This window comes from Lontra canadensis, unplaced genomic scaffold, assembly GCF_010015895.1.
Source record: "Lontra canadensis isolate GAN:19392208 unplaced genomic scaffold, GSC_riverotter_1.0 scaffold5, whole genome shotgun sequence".
NCBI classification, from domain to species: Eukaryota; Metazoa; Chordata; class Mammalia; order Carnivora; family Mustelidae; genus Lontra; species Lontra canadensis.
Genome location: NW_022630999.1, coordinates 19,898,906 through 19,921,207, shown reverse-complemented (window position 1 = coordinate 19,921,207; position 22,302 = coordinate 19,898,906). Strand labels below are relative to the sequence as shown.

The following is a 22,302-nucleotide window of genomic DNA, read 5'->3' as shown; positions in this document are numbered from 1 at the left end:
CCCGTCTCCTCCTGTGGCATTCCGCTACTCCCTTGCTAAGGTGAGCCTGCCCCAGGGGAGCCTCAAGATGTCCCTATCTCTCCCTCCTATGGGGTAGTGGCTGCTGCCTCTGCCTTCTTGAGCGCCCCCTCCTGAGCTCAGGGCGCTCAGTCCTTCCCTGGGGTCTCCTCTCTGTCACTGCCTTCCCTGGAATCCTGCCTCGGTGGGAACCCTCATCCCTGAACTTGCAAATGGCCCAGACACAGCAGTGGGATATATATGGTGAGAGGGTGCTGGGAGGGCTGAAAAACTAACATTTTTTTCCTTCTTAGTTAAAAAACAAAAACAAACAAACAAAAAAAACTTAATTTTTTCCTGATTATAGAAGTGATAAGTACTTATGATGAACATGTTCATTGTTACAGAATCACATCAGTAGAAGGGGATGGCCACATCTGGAGCTATCCTACCCCTGATGCCGCGAGAGACAGGAACCCTTCATGGTTCTGTGGGTCAGAGCCAGGCTCCATCTGAGTGCAACAAGCAGGGCTGGCATCCCCGTTCCAGCTGTGTGATTCTGTGGAAGTGATTTAACCCGAGCCTCGGTATCCTTGTCTACAAAAAGAAGAAAATCAGAGCAGCACCTTGGGTGTATCATGGAGGCTGAACGACAGTGTGTGAACAGTGCCGTACACAGAGCCCCACAGATTTCTGATGTGCGTGCCCAGGAAATATTACTTGGCATGAGGAGAGTCTCTGGGTTTTTGTTTGCTGGTTTGCCTTCCTCATATTTTTAAACACTAAACATGAGATCATATTACATATATACTATCTTTCACTTCTGTTTAAACTTAGTTTTGGAGGCATCTAACTTTTTCTAATATTCCATTGTTTAGGTGTATTCTAACTTACTTAAACCTGTAGGATGTACATTTGGGTCATTTTCCATCGTACCCTATTGTAAGTAAGGTCTCAATAAATAGCTTCTACCTAAATCTTTGCTCATCCTTGTAGCTGTCTCTCTTGTACAAACTCCTGGGTGTGGAATTTTAGGTCAAAGAATGTGCTTGCTTTGGCATGGAACAGATTTTGCCAAATTGCTATTCCCACGGGCTATCCACTTACCATGTTGCAAAGCCCTCCTCTCTCCTGCAGGCTCGTACATATTGTCCTGCGGATACTTCCTCTCTTCTGAATCTCAGAGTTGAAGACAGCCTAACCATGGCCTCCCAGAGATACTGGGCAGTCCTCCTTCTGGCTCATCCTACTGCTACTACCTCTACCAAGCCATCCTTGTACCTGTGTAAGTTCAAGGGCTTTCCCCACGGCATCTTATTTGATTCTATCTCGTGGGATAGGAAGCAAAGTTATAACAGCACTGTCTGGGATGTGAGGGCCAGAGAGGTCAAGCGATTGGTCTAGGGCCCCCAGATGGATGGATGGAGAGCCAAGATGAGAAGCCAGTGCCCTCCCTTCTTGCTGAGTACTCTTCCCACCACATCACTGTTACCCAAAGATGGTGATATAAGTCTGGGTGAAGGAAGTTTTGTCAGATATGAACTGATGCCACTAAGTTATTTAAAATACCTACTATGGGCCAGACACTGGGTCTAGAGATAGCCGCCAGGGAGCTCACAGTCCAGTGGGGAAGACAGGCCACCCCTTGGGTCATGTCAGAGTGAGGAATCCAGAGCCAAGCCAGGACTGACGTTGGGGTGGACCCTAGCCAGCACAGGGAGCTCAGGTAAGGCTGCATGTGGGCTGGCCAGACTAAGGAAAGGCGTTTCAAGAAGTGTGAAGAGTGTGTTTCCAAAGATGACTTGACATATGAGCATAGAGCTTGTGAGTAGTTCCATATGGCTGGGCACACACATCTGTGTGGACATCTGTGGTTTGCTCTGCCCCACATCCATTCTCCTTCTAGATAGAGTCCCTGGACTCTCCTCTGGGGAATCGGCCCAACCCCACTTTCCTGTCTCCAGGATGGGCAAGAAACCAGCAGGCCAGTGAGACTCAACTTGGGGACTTCTGCAGGAATGATGGGAAAGACAAACTCTCTTTCCAGTGGGATGCTGGGTATTTCCACAAGAGAAAGCCTGCCCGGATGAAAGCAGAGTCAAGGGACTGAGAGAGATGGAGACCAGAGGAGATGGATTAGTCCCCTGGATCCAGCCAAGCCTGAAAGGTCCATCCTGGAATTTCCACCGTGTGAGCCAACTGATTCCAGTTTTTCACTGAAATCAGATTGACTAGGATTTGGGTCATCTGTAACCAAGAGTGCAGACTAAGGCAATGGGGCAAGCGGACAGGGGGAGGGTGGACGGACAAGCAGGGGTCAGCTCACAGAGGCAGGTACAGGCAGGCTATGAAGTTAAACATTTAACCAGCCACTAGAACAGGGAAGATTCTAACTGCAAACCTGGAGAACTTTGATAGTCTGACTGTGCCTTTTGGAAACAAAATCTCTCCTGGCTGAGAGAGAGAGAGAAAGAGTGAGAAAAAAAGTCAATGACTCTTCCAGAAATTTCAGAGCCTTCAGAATACCTCTTCTAGGGTTTTCCCATCAGGATAGATGGCCTACTCTGGAATAGGAGCCAAAGTATTAATTCATCAGTCCCGATGGCGCATATCAATTTATCTTAATTTCTGAAAATACACTTGAGCCTTTCAGACCATTCTCTTTTCTTTGCACCAAGAAGAAAACGGGTCTCAGCAGAGATGAAGCAGAGGGAATACCGCCCTTTCAAAATGTTCCGCTCTGGCTGAAATGGAACACCTGGCATCACAGGGAGGTGTCTCTGGCACATGAATGGGCTTCCCTGTCCCCTCAGCACGGCGGGCAGGCCTTCGGCGGGGTCTTGGGAGACAATGTGCTGGAGAGGAGCCATCACAGGCTCTGGGAACCCACACTCTCCAAGCCAGGAGAGAGAAAACTGAGGGAGGCCAGTCTCCCTTCCAGACCTGGGCGCCTCCTCATTACACAGAACACTTTCCCCTCGAGAAGAGGGACATTAATTGGATCAAATGAAACAGGAGCCAGCCTCCTTCCCCCTCCCGGGTGAGAGACTTCCAATATGGCTTCATTACCAAGTCTTTTGTAAATAAACTGTGCGGAGAAAAATGCCATTTGTTCTGCTGTAATTGCCTGATGAGCATCATTAGACGGGTCTTTGAAACCCACAGAATGAAGTCTTTTTGGGTTTAGGAACTCCTTTGTGCAAAGCCTTCTCTGTTCACTCTTCTCCAGGGAGGGCGTTTCTGAACCGGGACTTCTTGACCATGGGGGTTGGTTTCTGGCCAGTGACACAATGGCTCTGTTTGACACACCGACACAAAGTTATTCAGTGCCTCGTCCGTGTCAGGCAATCCTTTAGGGACCTGGGATACAGCAGTGAGTAAAACACACACACACACGCCTATCCTATTGCCATTTCCTTTCTGGTGAGCACTCAGAACACAGGTGTGCCCATTTCTGGGCACACACTTGGTAGGAAACTTCGTAAGTCAAGATTGTTTGCCGGATTGAGGAACTGTGAGGTTACAACTCTTTGGATTCCCTGTGTGTGGTTTCACTGTACCCATAAAGATGTGACATTTGGAAAACGAGACTGCATGGCCTTGGGATATGAAATGAATGATATCTGTGCCATCACTTGCTAGGCCTGCACCCATGGCAGACATCACTAATCAATCACTGCCTTTCCTGATTAGCTCAGCTGCAGCTTTGGAATACACAGTGACACAGTGCTGGGTAGCCCCTATCCCTGAGCAGATCGGAGTTGGCTGTGAGAGGAAACCTCTTTGCTATTTCTTACTTAGACTGTCATTAATTCACTTCACTGAGAGGCTGTAGAATATCCCAGTAAATTAAGAATAACCCCAGGAGCGGGGCAAAAACAGATGAAAGGGGGAAAGACTGTGGTCAACTTCACAGGCTCGTTTTCCTCTCAAGTGTCCTTCTCTCCCTCTCCTGTCCCCACAGAGGCCTAGGAAACGTGGCAGGTCAGAGTGCAGGCTCTGCAGTCAGGCACACCTGGGGCCAAGTCCTGGTTCCATTACTCCACCTATGTGGGGCCTTGGTCTGAGCCCCACTTCCCTGCCTGTGAAATGGGCATAATGACGACATCACTCTGCTAGGGATGCTGGGAGGATGAAATAAGCCAACACGTGTGAAGGCCTTGGCACAGTGTCTTGTCAGCTCTGAGCAGGGCTGAAATCCAGCTGTTGCACATCAGAGGGGACACAGACCTGTTTGCAGCTGGCGTCCACTCTGACTGGTTGGTGCCTGGACCCTCATCACTGCTAAATACTTCGACTATCAGCCCTGGACATGAGTGTTAGTTTAGGGGCCGGGCCCCTTACGGGAGACAGCTCAGAACTCCGGAGGTAGAACAGACACAGATCGCCCTTCAAACCAAGATAATGTTGTGGCAGAATTCCAGGTTGTTTTCTTGCTAAGGAAGGGTTTATGTTCCCCGGTTCCGAACGGCTCAAGCAGCAGTGCGCGCAGTGACAGTAATGATGTCGAGAATGAAAACAGACTTTGGGATGTTGTTAAGGAGCACCCAACCAGCATGGTCACATTTAGTTCTCTGCTCGGCCCCGCGAGGATTCAAATATCATTAAGCTCATTTTGTGGAAGCAGAAACTGAAGCTCGGAGAGGTGAGCCTTCCTTATCCAAGATCACACAGCTGGTCAGAAGAGGCAGAGCTGGGATGTGACCCATCACCAAAGTCTTAGTCACTGAGACAATGGTCTCTTGCATAAAAAGTTGGTGCCCAAGCTGGGGGTGGGGGGCGAACTGGGGTTGCATTTTCCCAGCAATGCTGCTACTGGCCATCCCTTGTGGGCAGGGATATGCCTTCCCAGGGCTCCTGGGGATGTTAGCAGTAGGCCCTTGCAGGCCCCAAGGGCACAGAATAAGCTAACCCTTTCCTCAGAGGGGCCAAGCCTCTCTTCTTCACCTGACTCAATGTGGAATCCCACAAGTGAAGGAGAGAAAGTGGCCCTAGAAGTGTAGGTAGCTAACTAGTAACCACCATTTCCCTACTACCATTGTCCAAGCTTCTATAGCACATGGGCTGGTGTAGGGTAAATGTTTATTCGCTGGATCCTTTTTTTTTTTTTTTAACATTTTTTGTTGTTGTTTAATTATTTTAGACAGAATATGCGCGTGCACCCACCCATGTAAGGGACCAGGGGGAGGAGCAGAAGGGGAGGGGGGAAAGAATCTCGAGCAGATTCCCTGCTGAGTGCAGAGCCAGGTGTGGGGCTTGATTGCTTGGCCCAGGGATCATGACCTGAGCCCAAACCAAGGGTCGGACACTTAACCGACTGAGCCACCCAGGTGCCCCTCACTGGTTCTTTAAAAAATTCTACCAATTCTTGCTGGTTGTGTCCCCAGGTTGTATGTTAAGCACTTCTAAGATATTACCTCATTCAATCTTCACAACAGGTCTGTACGGTAGGTAGTATCATTACTCTCTTATTTCAGATGAGGAAAGAAAGCTAATGGAACTTGGCCCAAATCACCAAGCTCCTGAGAAGTGGAGTTGGGATTTGAAACCACACTTTTCTAAGTCCACAACTTGGGCTCTTGACCACGACTGGTCTCTACGACCCACTCCAGCAGTGGTGGATACAAAAAGGAAAACCTGAGAGGGGTGGCCAGGAAGCACTCAGGCCAACTCAGGATCTGGGAGGCCAGGGGACATCCTCGGAGCACAGTACTCCCTTAAACTGTGTATCCTGCTTGTCCTGGTTTCTGTTCCCTGCTGCTGGTTTGCTGCATGTCTCACTGGGAGACATGACACCATCCTCACCGGAAGTGAGACCTGTCTTATTTTAACGCTGCTGTCCTAAGAAGTGGCCAGTGTAAGAGCCGTGGTTAAGGCCGGTCTATGGCAACCTGAGAGGGCACCCCATGTCCACTATCACACACAACAAGGAGTGGCCCATGGCCCCTGACTTCTTCACTTGAGCAACAGGAGCTGCAGAACCCTGAGGGTCCAGGCTTTCCAGGCTCAGGACAGATGCCGAGCGGGTACGGCAGGGAGAAGGGGGCATCCAAGAAGGCCGCTTACCTTGAATGAGATTTCATACTGCTCCCCTCCCCAGATCTCCAGGCCTGGGTCATACCCGCCCAGTTCCCAGAACCATTTTCGATCCACAGCGAACAGTCCACCGGCCATCACGGGAGACCTGTCAGGGAAGAAGAATGTGGTGTGAAAACAAACGCCCCAGCTGCGTGCTCTGAGTGTGAGCGGACACTGCTGCTCCCCCAGGATGGTGTTGCACGCTGCCCTGTGAGCACAGCCCATATGTCTAGCGGGGAATCCAAGGCCCTTCCAAGGGAGGGCTCAGGCTGTCTTCTATCTTGGCCGTAACATCCCTTCTTAAATGCTACCTTTTAACTGAACCGATCCAAAGCTCCTTTCAGCCGTTACTTTCGAGAGGAAATCATAGGAACGTGGGCCTTGCAGCTTCATTGGCCACGCCTCTCTGGTCCTCCCATGCATTCAATTGTCTCAATCAGGTCCCTCCAAGCCTGTCTGGGTGTGGAATCTCTTAGAGAGAAGACAAAACACAGCTTGCTGGGCCCTTCCCCAGACCTATGAAGCAGTCCCTGGGGGATGAAGCCTAGGATTGTGTGTTTTCAGACAGGTTCCTTGGGTGATTCTCAGTCAGCCCAGCACTGGACATCTATTCTGCTGAGAGTCTGCAGAAGAAGACACAGTCTCTGTTCTCTCTGTTAAATTGGGATACAGTGAACTGCACACATTCACTGCCTCATTGCTCTAATCACTGAGTGCCAGCTGAGCTGTAGATGCTGGGGCAATTTGGAGGTAAATCAGAGTTGACCTGGGACTTCAGGGGATGCTAGTGTGGGTGGGCAGCCTCGTCAGGATAGTAGGATCCAGAAGACCGGTGTGGGGTAACAAGGGCCTCTGGCAGGTGCAGAGAGCACTATGGGAACACCAAAGGAGGGACTGTCTGCTTCCAGATCTCGGGAGGTGAGGAGGGAGGCTGGGGCAAGAGTCAAGGAAGGGTGCTTGCAGGGTGGCATTTGAGGTGGGTTTGGACAAGTGGGAAGTGAAGGGAGAAGAAGGAACCCTGGAGAGGAAAACCCCAGGAGCAGGAGCACAGGGATGATAAATTGGGGCACCATGGGCAATAAGACGTCAGCATGGCATCATGCCAAGCCCAAGGGGGATGCCACACTGTAGTCCGCCTACATTCCCCCCACAGTGTCTCACAGGCCTGGTCCTTGAGAGGGCTACCAGTATTTGCTGAGGGAAGATCTCTTAAGAGTTGCCATGTCCTTGTCAGGCTCCACCGAAAAACTCCAAACCCTCAGACCAGATAACATTCCAGCAGCAACTTCCCACCACCTCCTGGCCTTGGGAACTGCAAGCTCATGGAAATTGGGCTGATTGAAAAAGAAGGTAGCTAACCCACATGCCTCCCAAGCTTCCCTTAGCAGGAGAGCCTTGACAGCAGAGGAGGGACTCCTTTCAAAGAAGAGCCCCTTGAATATTCACTGAGGGCTCAAATGTGGCAGGTGCTTGCCTGAACTAATTTTTTAATAAGATGGCTACTCCTCACGTTGACCTCCTGAGATGGGCCTTGTCCTTCTCACCCTGCTGATGCATATAGAAACCAGAGCACAGACAGGTAACTTGCTCAAGGCTTCACAGCTACCAAGAAGGTTTTGAATCTCAAATCTTTGCCAGAGCTCACACCCCTCAGGGCCTCAAAACAATTCTTTCTGTCAGGCAGGAGCCATCAAGAGGCAGGTGATGCGTGACCAGGACAGGGGATCGGGGTGGGGAAGCCAGTCCTCCAGCTTCTTCTCTCCTTTACCTATGGCGGGATCTGAGACGAAGCGGTTAGCCACTTAACCCTGTGTCGCCTGGTACAGGCCACAGGCCACATGCAGCTGCCAAACACCTGGAATGTGGCTACTCTGAACTGAGATGTGTTGGAAGCGTAAGAAACACCCCGGATTTCCAAGACTTAGTGTGAAAAAAAGAATAGGGAAGGCCTCATTAATAAGTTCAGGGGTGCCCGGCTGGCTCAGTCAGTGGGACTTGCAACTCTTGACCTTGGGCTTGAGAGTTTGAGCTCCGTGCCAGGTGTGAGATGACTTAAAAAGAAAATCTTAAAAAAAAAAAAAAAAAAAAAAACACAATTTTGAAGTGTGGGTCACATGTTAAAATGAGACTATTCTAGGTATACTGGGTTACACAAGAGTATATTACAAAAATGAATCTTAGCTGCTTCTCTTTACCTTTTTTATGTGGTCACTAGGAAATCTGAAAGTACTTATGCGGCTCGCATTATATACGGGCGGTGCTGACTGCACACCTCTGGGCCGGTCTGCCCATCTACACAATGAATGTATAGCTGTGTTTCCAAGCTCGCATTGCCATTATATTTCTGAAAGTACCCAGTATTATGAAAAATAAGGTGTCTAGTATCAACTCTCCTTTGTCTCCCGCAGGTTGTGCGGTTTGGGGTTTTTTTGGCAGGAGCTGCAAATACTCCGCTTGGAGGGGCAGGGAATGTTTTGGAGTCTTGTGGTCCATGGGAAATCAAACCCAAGACTCTGTACAGGGAAATCAGCCTGGGTGGAAACCAGGGTCAGAGGCCAAGGAGCTGCTGTGTAACCGGGAGGATATTAGCCTTAAGGCATTTAGATACTGGAGGCTCACCTCCAGAGGGAGGCCTCCCCTCTGGCCCCGTCTGTTTTCTGCTGTGTTCAGCAATAATGACAACAATTCTCAGTGTCTAGTGCCTACCGCTCGCTTTCCCATCATCTCCGACTCTCACAAAGCTCTATTCCTAGCCTCCCTTTCAGATGGAGAAATCTGAAATTCAGAAATGCTACCTTCTCTGCTCAAGGGCAGGCACTAAGTGGACAAGGCTCGGTTCCAGCGGGGGCTGCCACCAAAGCCCGGGTCCTTTAAACATCACCCTACTGTCCTGTGCCTGCAGACTGCCCGCTGGCTGGCCCCGTGGAGGGGTATGCAGAAAATGACCGGGATTTTTCCAGTGGCCTCTCCCTGGGTTTTGTCCAAGTACAGTTACAGAAAAGACACTTCTGGAAAGAATCAGGATACAATAGGTGGAGAGTCACTCAGGAAGCATCTAGGCCAGTGGCTCTCAACTGTGGCTGCACACCAGCATCCCCTGGGGCTTTAAGGAGCATGGATACTGAATCCCAGCCCCAGAATCCAGTGTAACTGGGCTTGGGTGTGGCTGGTGGGTTTTGTTTGTTTGTTTTGACAAACTCTTCAGGTGACACCAGTATGCAACCAGGGTTGAGTGCCACTGACCTAGAGCAGGCCTGATGCCTACTGGGAGACACGGGGGAGAGGCCCCGGAGGAAACCAGAGGTGGCCTCTGCCACTAAGCAGCTGTGGGGACTGGACTTACCCTTTCCTCATTCTGCACTGAGAAGATGAACATGCGAGACCCATCTTTATGCACATTTCAAATGTAGGGCCTATAAGTCAGATTACAGTACCAGTTCAAGCCAAAAGGGGTTCTGGTTACCCCAAAAAATCTGTTTTCTGGAGTAGCCCATGTCACCTTGGGCATGTCTCATGTCCTCTGTGAGCAGCAGGGTCTGCATCAGGCAAAGGTGGAGAACCATACCCACCCCCTGCCAAGGGCACCTTGGTGAGGACTGTGTGTGGACAAGTAATGAACCCCTTCTCAGATGGGGAGCGTGAGGTGCAGGGAAGCTGGGGTTCACTGGGGTTAAACTGTGCTTAGGCAGGTGTGGTACACAGGAAAATGGTCCCCTACCTCCTGGAACCTGGGAATAGGTCATCTTTGCAAAGGGACTTCGCAAATATAATCAGGTGAAGGATCTGAGATGGGGAGATTGTCCTGGTGGTCCCAGTGCAATCACAGGGGTCCTCGGACGTGAAAGGAGGGCCAGAGTGAGAGAAGGGGACGTGATGATGAAAGATGGATAGAGGAGGGAGATGGAGTGGGAGGGGAGAGGGACTGAGAGGGACCGGTGGGGGGAAGGGGGAGAGAGGGAGACTTGGAGGTGTTATGCTGCTGACTTTGAAGATGGAGAAAGGAGCCAAGAGCCAAAGCCTCTAGAAACTAGAAAGTACAAGCAAATGGATTCCTCCTTAGAGCGTCCAAAGGGGACACACCCCTGCCAACACGGTGACTTTAGCTCAGGAAGACTCCTTTTCAGACATCTGAGCTCCAGAACTTTAAGAGAATAAATATGCGTTGTTTTAATAAGCCAGTAAATCTGTGATCATTTATAATTAGTAAACTAATACAGCCAGGAAACTGGGTATTGGCTTTCCACAGGTTTTTCCACACCTCCAGCAGGGGAGCCAGAGTGGCCCACAGGACAGCACAGGATGGGCGCCTGAGAGGCCCTGACTCTAATTCTGGTCTGGCCACTAACTTACTGTGTAAGTCAGCTGCACCCTCCCTTCCTGGGGCCTCAGTCTCCCCATCTGCAAGGGGCTGGAGTCCATTACCTAGAGGTCCCCCTGGCTTTCACATTCTAGGACATTACAGGTCCACTCCACACAGTCTCAAACTTCTACCATGGGACAAGCTGCGATTTCCCGAACACTTCCCTAATCTTTCCGAGACAGTGTAACTAAAGGATGGGACAATCGGCTCCAGAGGCAGACAGAACTGCGTGTGTATCTGGCCTTGACCCACTTGAGCTGGGAAAGCTGCCTCACCCCCTGGAGCCTTTGTGCCCCGGCTTGGACAAGATGGAGAATAACTCTGACTACCTATGGTTGTGGGGGGTTAAAGAGGACCTGCATGCAATGTGCTCAGCACTCAGCTGGCACTTAGCAAGGGTTCAGCCCGTGCTGCTGGTGCTGCTGATAGTGACTACGACTGCTCACTAGACTTAAGGGACAGAGCCACTGGGCTCACCCCCATGGGCCGTCTGGCCAACCACAGATGTGGACAAGGAAGAGGTGGCCAGCTGGGAGGTCCCTGAGCTGAGCTGTGTGACAGGCTGGGAGGGGCTGTGCTTCCGGTTGGGGATGTCGGCCCTGTCCCCATGCTCCACACTCTTGGGGGAGGGGGTGATCCTGAGTTGGGTGTGTTGGGTAGGGGTCACCGGGTCAGCCACTGGGACCAGCCTGGGTCACTTGTACTTACTCAAATGGGTCGCTGGGGTCAGCTTTCTGCAGTTCTGGAGGAATTGGGATCCGCTTATAGTACATCTCCCAGTCAAAAGCGCCCCGCATGGCATCCCCCGCCTGTGTTTCGTACCGGAAGTCATCGTGGTCAATCACGTCAATCATCGGGCAAACGATGGTCTTGCGGTTCCGAGCGATACGGTCTGAAGAAGCCAAGAGATCCCCGTTAGGGAGGCGGGACGGGGGAGCAGCTAAGAGCACGACCCCGCTCTGCAGCTTAATCTCATTTTTAATGTGCCCTGAGTGAATTCTCTGAACACTGGAATTTGAGAATCCCAAGAAGAAGGGAGAGTGCAGGCTTTAAGAAAGATGGGCCAGGCCTCCCATCCCAGCCCTGCTGCCTGTGAGCTACATAAATAATGTCTGTGAGCCCCAGTGTTCTTTGTGAAACAGGGAGAAGAGGCTCCGAGTCTCAGGTGGCTGAGTACCAAACACCGTGACAGCTAGAGGCGCTCAGCATGGTTGCCTGTAATGGTCAGCACTATGGTGGAGAGAGGCTCATTTTCTTCTGGGAGACCTCCTGTCCTGGCCTGTCAGGCTCTACCTTGCAGGTCCTAACCTTGACTTGTGGCCCAAAGTAGCCAGGCATCCCAGCACGTGCTCCTGACAGTTTCTCAGAACTTCCGAACTATGGTCGGTGGCTGAGTGGCCCTTCCTGTTAGAGTTCAGCTCAATTCTTCCAATGGTGGCAACTACTGAAGAGGGAATGGGCTATGTCATGAGTCCCTCATGACCTGACATGTGCAAGCAAGGCCTGGCAGATCTCTGCTCTGCAGGAATTCTCTGGGCTAGGTGATTCAAGATGGCGGGTGGGCTCCCTAACTGGATGGCCTTTCATGGTCCCCTTTCAGTCAGGAAGAAGCTGATTCTATAAAATTCACTCTGCTCAACCTACCAACCAGAATTTTAAGCTTTGGTTGGCTTTGTTCTTCAATGTTCCTTCTGCGAAGAAGCTGGGGTGTGCCAGCGATCAGGGAAGATGATCTGCCATAAGGGGCAAATGGGCTGTGCTTAGGGGTCCATCTGCTGGGGCCAGCAGTCAAGTTCAAGGCTTGGAGAGTGGAGCCTGGTAGGGCCAGTGGAAGCTGGCAGCGGCCTAGGGTTCAGGCTTCATCAAACAGAGTTTTCTTCCAGGAGAGAAAGCAGCATTTTTGCCTTTTTCTAAGCTACAAGACACGATCCACAGGTGGGTCATGAAACTGACTCAGTGTGTGTGTAAAATCAACCAAAAAAGAATACTGACTGTCAGGGTGCATTCCAAGTGATAAATACTTCTTTAGGAAGTGTTTTAGTCCTGTTGTATGGGTGTGTGTTTGAGTACCGGATTGAGATGTCCAGTGTATTTCTAACTGTGGCACATGATCAAAACAGATCGAGAAATGCTGCTTTCGGCAGTGTGTCCTCTGGCTGCCAGTGCCAGTGCACTCACGCTGTGTTTACAAGCCAACCAGGGCTGCCCCTGCCCCAGCTGCATTGAATCAGAATCTCTGGGGGTGGAGCCTGCGTCTGCCTGGTGAATGGGCTCGCTTAGTGAAGTCAAAGAAACTTCTCCAAGGAAAGATCTAAAGAAGTGCTTCCCTTCCCAGTTATTCAGGGCTGCGCAGGGGATTTCACCTCTACAGAGGCTCTGGGCCCAGGACACAGGGCTCTGCTGGAGGTTGGTTGATTGTGGGAGGTGGTAGGTCAAGGGTGGCATTGGACAGACAGCATTCCGGGGTGCTGCACTCGCTGGGGGACAGAATGCCCAGGTCCAGACCCTGGTGTCATCACCTACGCGCAGCAGTACCTTGATAAAGGTTATCTGATGCTTCTGAACCTTGGTTTCCATGCCGACAAAATGGAGAAAGACAACACCAGTCTCCTGGGGTCCCTGTGAAGACCGAGTGGGACAGTGGGGCCAACATGCTCAAGCCAGCCTCTCCCACATGCGCACATCCCATCAGCATGCCACAGACATGGTCTGTGACCAGGCTTGAGGAAAGAAGCTCAGAAGCTGGGCATCTCCCTCGTTCTCCTGGCGCTTTAGTTTTCTCATTTGTTGTATGTGGATAATAACGCCTGGCCTGTCTGCTTTACCCCATACCCATCAAATTCAAATGTGGCTGTGTCATAAAAAGCTAAGGGACTAGCAGAGCCATGTGGATGATGATGACAGACGACGACGACGACGAGAGTAGTGGTGGTGGAAATGAGGATCAACAGTGGTTTTCCTTTGGGGGGACTGAACCCTTCTCAGGCTCAGGAATGCCTCATCGACACAGAAGGCGGAGTGAGCTATGCAAGGAGGTGTTTGTTCCCGGTTTCGAGACAAAAGCCCTGATGCGCACTGTGGGCTGCCTGTCTGAACAGGGACAGACTTTTACATCTATACCACCCGTTCATGTATCTATCGGAAAAATAAAAAATAAAAAGACGGAGCATGTTTCTTCCATGTATTCTGCAGATTATGACAATTACCCTCATGTATTTCCATAGAAACAGAGTTAAGGGTTATTTAGGTTCCCAGCTCAGCTTCGCGCCCCACCACTTTCTTCTCTTTATGAGTCACTGGATAACCCAACAAATGGGTTGTTCTTCAGCACCGTCAATTAGGTGATTGATGGTGAGGCTTTTTTTCTTCCTCTTTCCCTTTTTCCCTTTCACTAACGAGAGGCAGATGCAGACACCTCTTGGCTTAATTAAATAAACAGTGTACCAGAAAATTTGTGTTATATCCTTTTCCTAACCCGGTGGGATCCTGGACCGTTGGGGTCGGGAGCATGAGGTTCCAAACTGATCAGTGTCAGAGAACAGATTTGCTGGATTATCCCATTGAACTGTGTGGGTTTTGCTTCCACTTCTCACCTCTGCTTGGTGGCCTAACCAGGGCTTCTCCAAGTGTGGTCCCTGGAGCAACAGTGTGGGCACTACCTGGGAGTTGGTTAGAAATGCAGCTTCTCAGGCCGTACCCTAGATCTCCTCAGTCAGAAACTCTGGGGTGGGTTCAGCACTCTGGGTTTTTTTTAAAGATTTTTATTAATTTATTTGACAGAGAGAGATCACAAGTAGGCAGAGAGGCAGGCAGAGAGAGAAGAGGAAGCAGGCTCCCTGCTGAGCAGGGAGCCTGAGTCGGGGATCATGACCTGAGCTGAAGGCAGAGGCTTTAACCCCTGAGCCACCCAGGTGCCCCTAGCACTCTGTTTTAATAAGTCTTTCAGGTGATTCTGATGCAGGCTCACGTTGACCCTAAACTTTAGTCCCCTTTGGTCCCCAGCTCTCTGTTGTGGACAGCATACCCACCCGTGTGTTAGGAGTTCAGCTTCTCTCTGACAACTCTTCTCTGACTTGCCTCTGTCCCCGTCCCTCACCTGATTCCCGGTCTCAATGGGTCATTTCCTTGATGCCCCCCTGTTAGCTCCAGCTCACTGCCGTCAGTGAATCTGAGCTCTGCAGAACTCAGACCTCTTCCTCAGCCAGCTATGAGGCACCTCACCGCCCAGAATCCAAACCTCATGCCTCCCTTCTGTCTGCAAGGCTGTAGTGGATGGCTGCTAGATCGTGCTACTCTGTCCACAGCCCTTCTCTGATAGCTGTCAGAAACTCTCCAGAGAGGAAAGGAGTTTAGGGAAGGCAGCGTGGTGTTGTGAGAGTGGACAGACTTTGGGGCCAGACAGATGGTGACTTTGACACTTACGACCCAAGGGAACAATACTGAGTAACCCAGTATCTCTGAAACTCAATTTCTTCTACAATTCTGACCTGGCATGGTTTTCTGAGGACTGGGGATAATGCTTACAAGTTTCCTGGCTCGGTAGCAGTGCAGTGAAGGTTAACTATTTTAAGTTGCTAGGATAATGTCCCCCACAGTTTGGCTCCTACCAATAGACAGCCTTAGCTTGCTTTCCAATAAAGCTTGAAGTGATCTGGGGGAAGTAATCATGTAAGTAGATGTTAGTGTGCTGTAGTCACTTCCCCTCTCAGCTTTCTTCTCTATAAAATGAAGGGACAGGGCCTGAGTGGATTTTTAAGGTTTCTTTGGGCATTCCTGCGTCCTCGGGGCACTTGAGCTGGCTGGCTGCATCTCAAGCAGCCAAGGGAAGCCACGTGGAGGATCCCTGCAGAAAGCTGGGGCTACCTAGCCTTGGGAAGCCACTTACCGAGCAAGGGGGGGAGCCAGTTGACATTGGCTTCACAGTGCGAGTCCAAGAATGTGATCACATTTCCCGTTGCTGCCGAGGCCCCCAGCATTCGGGTCCTTATCAGCCCTTCCCGTTTCTTGGTTCGAAGAATCCTCACACTGGGGAAAAGGGCCATGTAGTCTTCAAGTGGCTTCTTCAGGTGCTCTGTGAGAGGGACAGAAGGGGACAGACGGGTAAAAACAGCTGCTTAGTGGCCATTCTTGTCACCCCTCCCTTACGTGTGCGCTGTACTTTATAGTTTAGACGCAGCTTTCCCGCAGGGTGCCTCGTTGGCCCTTACAGGCGGGATCAACACCTGTAGGCCCTACACGGGAAAACTGAAGCTAAAAGTGGTCCAGGGACAGTGCTGGGCCTGGAACACACAGAGCTCGTCTGTAAGAGAGGGTGCGCAGCGCGGTTTAGGCATGACTGGGACCTAGTCCCTCTCTTTCCGGAAACAATACTCCGATGTTGCTTTGTGAAACTGCCACCCCGCCTTCTTAGTAGACGCTCACTCCAACCCCTGGAGCCAGGGGCAGGAGCACGTGGCACGGGCCCAACCAATCAGGGCCTTTCATTTCCTTGCCTACAGTGTGATTGGTTCAGGGATAGCCACGTGACTCCAGTAGCTTCAAATAATGAACACTTGAGAATTTTTTTTTTTTTTTGAACTATGGAAAAATGAGGCCCTTGAGTTTTACTAGAGTTGTTAAGTTGGTTGGCCATAAATCTGGAGGTGCTGGTGACAGCTTTGGCAAATGAGGTGATAAGAGGTGGGAAGCGGGGTTCCTGCTGGGACTGAAGTAAGTGTAAAAAGAGTAGAGATGGAAATGATCCTGATGGCGTTTTGATTCCCCAGATCCCCCTGTGCCCCCGGCAGGCAGACTCCTACATGATCTAACTACATGTGAAACAAATTCCTCTTTTTGCTTATTCTAATGTGGGCTGGGTTTCTGCCTTGTGCTTGGTAAAGTTGTTCTGAATATATCTCGAAGGTAGTTTCTTTTTACTAAAAGTCCCAGACTTAACACTGGTGTCTCTTGATTTTATTATTTTTTTAATTTTTTAATTTTTTATTAACATATAATGTATTATTAGCCCCAGGGGTACAGGGCTGTGAATCGCCAGGTTTACACACTTCACAGCACTCACCATAGCACATACCCTCCCCAATGTCCATAACCCAACCACTCTCTCCATAACCCCCGCTCCCCAGCAACCCTCAGTTTTAGTGAGAGTAAGAGTCTCTTATGGTTTGTCTCCCTCCTGATCCCATCTTGTTTCATTTTTTCCTTCCCTACCCCCCAAATCCCCCATGTTCATATGAGGGAGATCATATGATAATTGTCTTTCTCTGATTGACTTATTTTGCTCAGGATAATACCCTCTAGTTCCATCCACATCGTTGCAAGTGGTAAGATTTCATTTCTTTTGATGGCTGTATAGTATTCCTGTGTGTGTGTGTGTGTGTGTGTGTGTGTGTGTGTATGTGTGTGTGTGTATCCCACATCCATTCATCTGTTGATGGACATCTAGGCTCTTTCCATAGTTTGGCTATTGTGGACATTGCTGCTATAAACATACGGGTGCACATGCCCCTTCAGATCACTAATTTGTATCTTTAGGGTAAATACCCAGTAGTGCGATTGCTGGGTCGTAGGGTAGCTCTATTTTCAACTTTTTGAGGAACCTCCATGCTGTTCCAGAGTGGCTGCACCAGCTTGCTTTCCCATCAACAGTGTAGGAGGATTCTCCTTTCTCTGCATCCTCACCAGCATCTGTCATTTCCTGACTTGTTAATTTTAGCCATTCTGACTGGTGTGAGGTGTTACTTCAATGTGGTTTTGATTTATACTTCCCTAATGCCGAGAGATGTTGAGCACTTTTACATGTGTCTGTTGGCCATCTGGATGTCTTCTTTGCAGAAATGTCTGTTCTTGTCCTCTGCCCATTTCTTGATTGGATTCTTTGTTCTTGGGTATCACTCTTAATGATGAAATACTAAATGCTTTTTATCCTATGGTCAGGATAAAGACTGTATACTCTCTCACCACTTCCATTCAACACTGTACTAGAATTCCTAGCCAGTGGAACTGGAAAGACAAAGAAATAAAAGGCATAAAGATTGGGAAGAAAAAGGATACAGTATCTTTATTGTAGGTGACAGGACTGTTTACACAGGAAAATTCTAGGAAATCTACAAAGAAGCTAGAACTAATAGGTTCACTTAGCAGGATATCAGGATACAGGTCAACTCTTAAAAAATTGTGTTCCTATGTACTGGCAGATAAAAAAAGGAACTGGAAAATGCAATTAAAAATGAATACCATTTGCAATTTAATGAAAAGAAGTAAAAACTGTACACTTTGAAAACTGTAAAGCACTGTTGAAAGATATAAAAGACTAAAATAAATGGAAAGATAGTCCCTGCTCATGGATTGGATGACTTAATATTGTTAAGATGGCAATACCTCCCATATTGAGCTAAAGATTCAATGAGCTAAAAAAATCACAACTGAATGCTTTGCAAAAATTGGCAATTGACAAGCTGTATCCTAAAATTTATGGAACAGATCAAGGGATCCAGGATGGCTAAAGCAATCTTTCAATTATTTATACATGAACATCCATAGCAACACTATTCACAACAGTCAGATGGTGGAAAGAGCCCAAGCTTCCATCAACTCATGAATAGATAAACAACTATGAAATATATCCATGCAATGGAATATTACTCAACCATAAAAAAGGAATGAAGTACTGATACAGGGTACAATGCAGATGTACCTCAAAACAATACACCAAGTAACAGATGCCAGACACAAAAGGTCACATATTATATCATTCCACTCGTATGAAATTCCAGAATAGGTAAATCCATAGAGACAACAAGCAGATTAGTGATTACCAAAGACAGGGGCAGAGAGAGAAATGGGGAGTGACTACTTAATGGCTATGGGGTTTCCTTCTGATCAAACGTACTATAACTAGTTGATGGTTGCACAACGCTGTGAATGTACTAAATGCCAATGAATTGTATTCTTTAACATGGTTAATTTTATGTTATGTGAATTTTACGTCAATTTAAAAAAATGGGTAAGGGGCGCCTGGGTGGCTCAGTGGGTTAAGCTGCTGCCTTCGGCTCAGGTCATGATCTCAGGGTCCTGAGATCGAGTCCCGCGTCAGGCTCTCTGCTCAGCAGGGAGCCTGCTTCCCTCTCTCTATGTCTCTCTCTCTCTCTGCCTGCCTCTGTCTACTTGTGATCTCTCTCTGTCAAATAAATAAATAAAATCTTAAAAAAAAAATGGGTAAAAGATCTGAATAGGCACTTCTCCAAAGATGACATACAAATGACCAATAATCACACGAAAAGAAGTTCAGCATTCTTACTCATCAGGAAAATGAAAATCAAAACCACAATCAGATACTACTTCACATCCACTAGGATGGCTATCATGAAATAGTCAGATAATAAGTGTTGACTGAGAATAAGAATCTTCATATACTGTTGGAGAGAATGTAAAATGGTGCAGGCACTTTGGAAAAGAGTCTGGCAGTTCCTCAAGCAGTTAAGCAAAGTTACCATATTACCCAGAAATTCCACTCCTAGGTAAATACCCAAGAGAAATGGAAACACATGCCCACCCAAAAACTTGTACTCTGATGTTCACAGCAGCAATATTCAAAACAGCCTCAAAGTGGAAACCATCCAAACATCCATCAGCTGATGAATGGATAAATAAATATATCCATATAATGGAATACTATTCAGCAATAAAAAAGGAAAGAGCTGTTGCAATAATACAAATGATTGTGAATCTTAAAAACAGTATGCTGGGTTAAAGCAGTCAGACATATAAGTCTAGATATTATATGATTCTATTTATGTGAAATTTATAGAAAGGCAAAATTATAGGGACAGAAAGAAAGTCAGCAGTTGTCTGGGGCTGGGCAGGAAGTGGGGACTGATTGCAAACAGACACAAGGGAGCTTTCTGGAGTGATGGAAACATTTAAAACTGGATTATGGTGATAGTTTCACAACTGTGTAAGTTCACCTAAGAACACACTGAACTGCAGACTTAAAATGGGTGATTTTTACATTACGCAAATTGTATCTGTTAAGGCTGTTAAATAAAAAAAATGTATTTCTATGTACTGGCAAAGAACAATTGGGAAGCACAATAAAAATACCCTTTATAAAATAGTTTCCTATAGTTAAAGACCCAAATAAATGGAGACATAAATCATACATATAGATTGGAAGACTCCATATTGTTAAAGAGTCAATTCTCTTCCAATTTGTCTATAGATTGAATGCAATCCCAATAAAATCACTGCAGGTTTTGAAACGGACAACTTGCAAAGAACCTAGTATAATGAAAACAATCTTGAAAAAGAACAAAGTTGAAGGACTCATACTGATTTCAAAATGCATTATAAAGTCAAAATAACAACACAGTGTAGTACTGGCAAGGGATAAACAAAAGTATCAATAGAATAGAATAGAGAGGCCAGAAGTGTACCTACTACATATATATCGTTGACTGATTTTTGACAAGACCACCAAGGCAAATTCAATGAGATATTAAAGAACTTTCAAAAATGTGAAACGAAACAAATGAGCAAAGAAAAAAAAAGAGAAAGACAAACCAAGAAACAGACAGAACTGCAGAGAACAAACTGCTGGTTACCCGAGGGAAGGTGGGTGGGGGCGGGGGGGTAGGGACAGGGGAAACAGGTGATGGGGAGGAAGAGTTCACTTACAATGAGCAACGAGTCATGTATAGAATTGCTCATCACTGTATTGTATACCTGGAACTAACAGAATACTGTATGGTAACTATACTGGAATGGAAATAAAAAACTTAAAAAAATAAGACATGCGCTAGCATAACTGGATAGACACATGAAAAAAGACAAACCTCAATCCCTACCTCATACCATACACAAAAATAATTTTAGATGGATTGCCAGTTTAAACATAAAGGCTAAAGCTATAAAGCTTCTTGAAGAAAACATAGGAGAATATCGTGAACTTGGGGTAGGGAAAGATTTCTTAGGATATAAAAAGCACTAGCCCATAAAAGAAAAAAAAAACTGATAAATTGGACTTGATTAAGAACTTGATCTTCAAAAGATATCAGTAACAAAATGACAAGGCAGGCAACAGTCTGGGAGAAAATATTCACAAGACACGTATCTGACAAAGGACTTGTATCCGGAATTTGTAATGAATTCTGACAAAATCACTCATAAAAAGATGACCAGTGTAAAACTGGGCAAAAAACGTTGAAACATTTTCACAAAAATACATTTCACAAAAGAACTGACATACAAATGGCCTACAAGTATATGAAAAGCATGACCCAAATTAAAAGCCTGAGATGCCATTCCCTATACATTCCCTGGAATGACAAAAAGGAAAAATGGGAAAAATATCAGGTTCTGGGGAAGAGGTGAACCATTGGAACTCACTCCTTGCTTGAAGAAATATAAAGTGTGCAACCACTTTGAAGAGCTGTTTGATTCTTTCTCATAAAAGTAAATGGACAGGTGTCCTATAGCAGCCATTCTATTTACAGTTACTCACCCAAGAGAAACAAAACATACTCCCCCCCCCCTGCCAAAATGAGAGTGTTTCATAGTAGTTTTATTTATAGTAGCACCAACTAGAAACAACCTAAATGTCACGAACAGGTGAAGGGATAAATAGGTTGTGGTGGAGTCATACAATAGATTCTACACTCAGCAAAAAGAGAAGACTTTTGATATATCCAACCTCATGGATGAATTTCAGAATTATTATGTTGAACCAAAGAAGCCAGATACAAAAAAACTTCATGTATGATTCATTTGAAGTTCATCAACAGCCAAAATAATCTTTGAGGATGGAATTAAGAGCAGTGTTTGCCTTGGGGTATGGGGACTGGCTGGAAGGAGCATGGGGGAAATTTCTGGGGTGAGACAATTTCTGTACTTTGACTGGGGTGTTGGCTTCTTTGGTGTACATACCTGTTAAGCCTCACGGAATTGTGTACTTAACACAGCTGTGCATTTTTTCATTATTTGCAATTTTTACCTCAATTAAAAAAATATTGGTCTATCACACTTAACACCCAAAAAACAAATATTCCAGTTAAGAAATGGGCTGAAGACATGAATAGACATTTTGCCAGAGAGGACATCGAGATGGCCAATAGACACATGAAAAAAGACACTCAACATCACTCAACGTCAGGGAAGTACAAATCAAAACCACGGTAAGCTACCACCTCACGCCTGTCAGAATGGCTAAAATTAACAATACAAGAAAGGAGAGGTGTTGGCGGGGATGAGGAGAAAGGGGAACCCTCTTGCATTGCTGGTGGGAATGCAAATTGGTACAGTTCCTCTGGAAAACAGTATGGAGGGTCCTCATAAAGTTAAAAATAGAACTATCCTATGATCCAGCAATTGCACTACTAGGTATATTTATCCAAAGGATATAAAAATACAGATTCGAAGGGACACATGCACCCTGATGTTTACATCAGCGTTATCAACAACAGCTGAACTATGGAGAGAGCCCGAATGTCCACTGACTGATGAATGGATAAAGAAGACATGGTATATACACAATGGAATATTATGCAGCCATCAAAACGAATGTTGTCATTTGCAACGATGTGGATGGAACTAGACGGTATTATGTTAAGTGAAATAAGCTAGGGAAAGACAAATACCCTATGATTTCACTCGTGTGTGGAATTTAAGAAACAAAACAGATGAACATATGGAAGGGGGGAAAAGAGGAGAGAGGGAAACAAACCATAAGACTTAAAGATGGACAACAAACTGAGGGTTGATGGAGGGAGGTGGCTGGGGGATAGGCTGGATGGCTGATGGGCATTAAGGAGGACACTTGCTATGATGAGCACTGGGTGTTGTACGTTAAGTGCTGAATCACGGAGTTCTCCGCC

General features: G+C 47.3%; 1 protein-coding gene across 1 annotated transcript in view; it reads right to left on the bottom strand.

The window, feature by feature from the left end:
* GALNT10 (polypeptide N-acetylgalactosaminyltransferase 10) overlaps positions 1-22,302 on the bottom strand; it is a 208,962-nt gene that overhangs the window by 24,300 nt on the left and 162,360 nt on the right. Inside the window, exons 5-7 of the mRNA XM_032851627.1 lie at positions 15,321-15,506; positions 11,144-11,327; positions 6,064-6,181 (exon numbers count right to left, since the gene is read on the bottom strand). Coding sequence (XP_032707518.1) covers positions 6,064-6,181; positions 11,144-11,327; positions 15,321-15,506 — 488 coding nt within the window. The remainder of the gene's footprint in view (positions 1-6,063; positions 6,182-11,143; positions 11,328-15,320; positions 15,507-22,302) is intronic.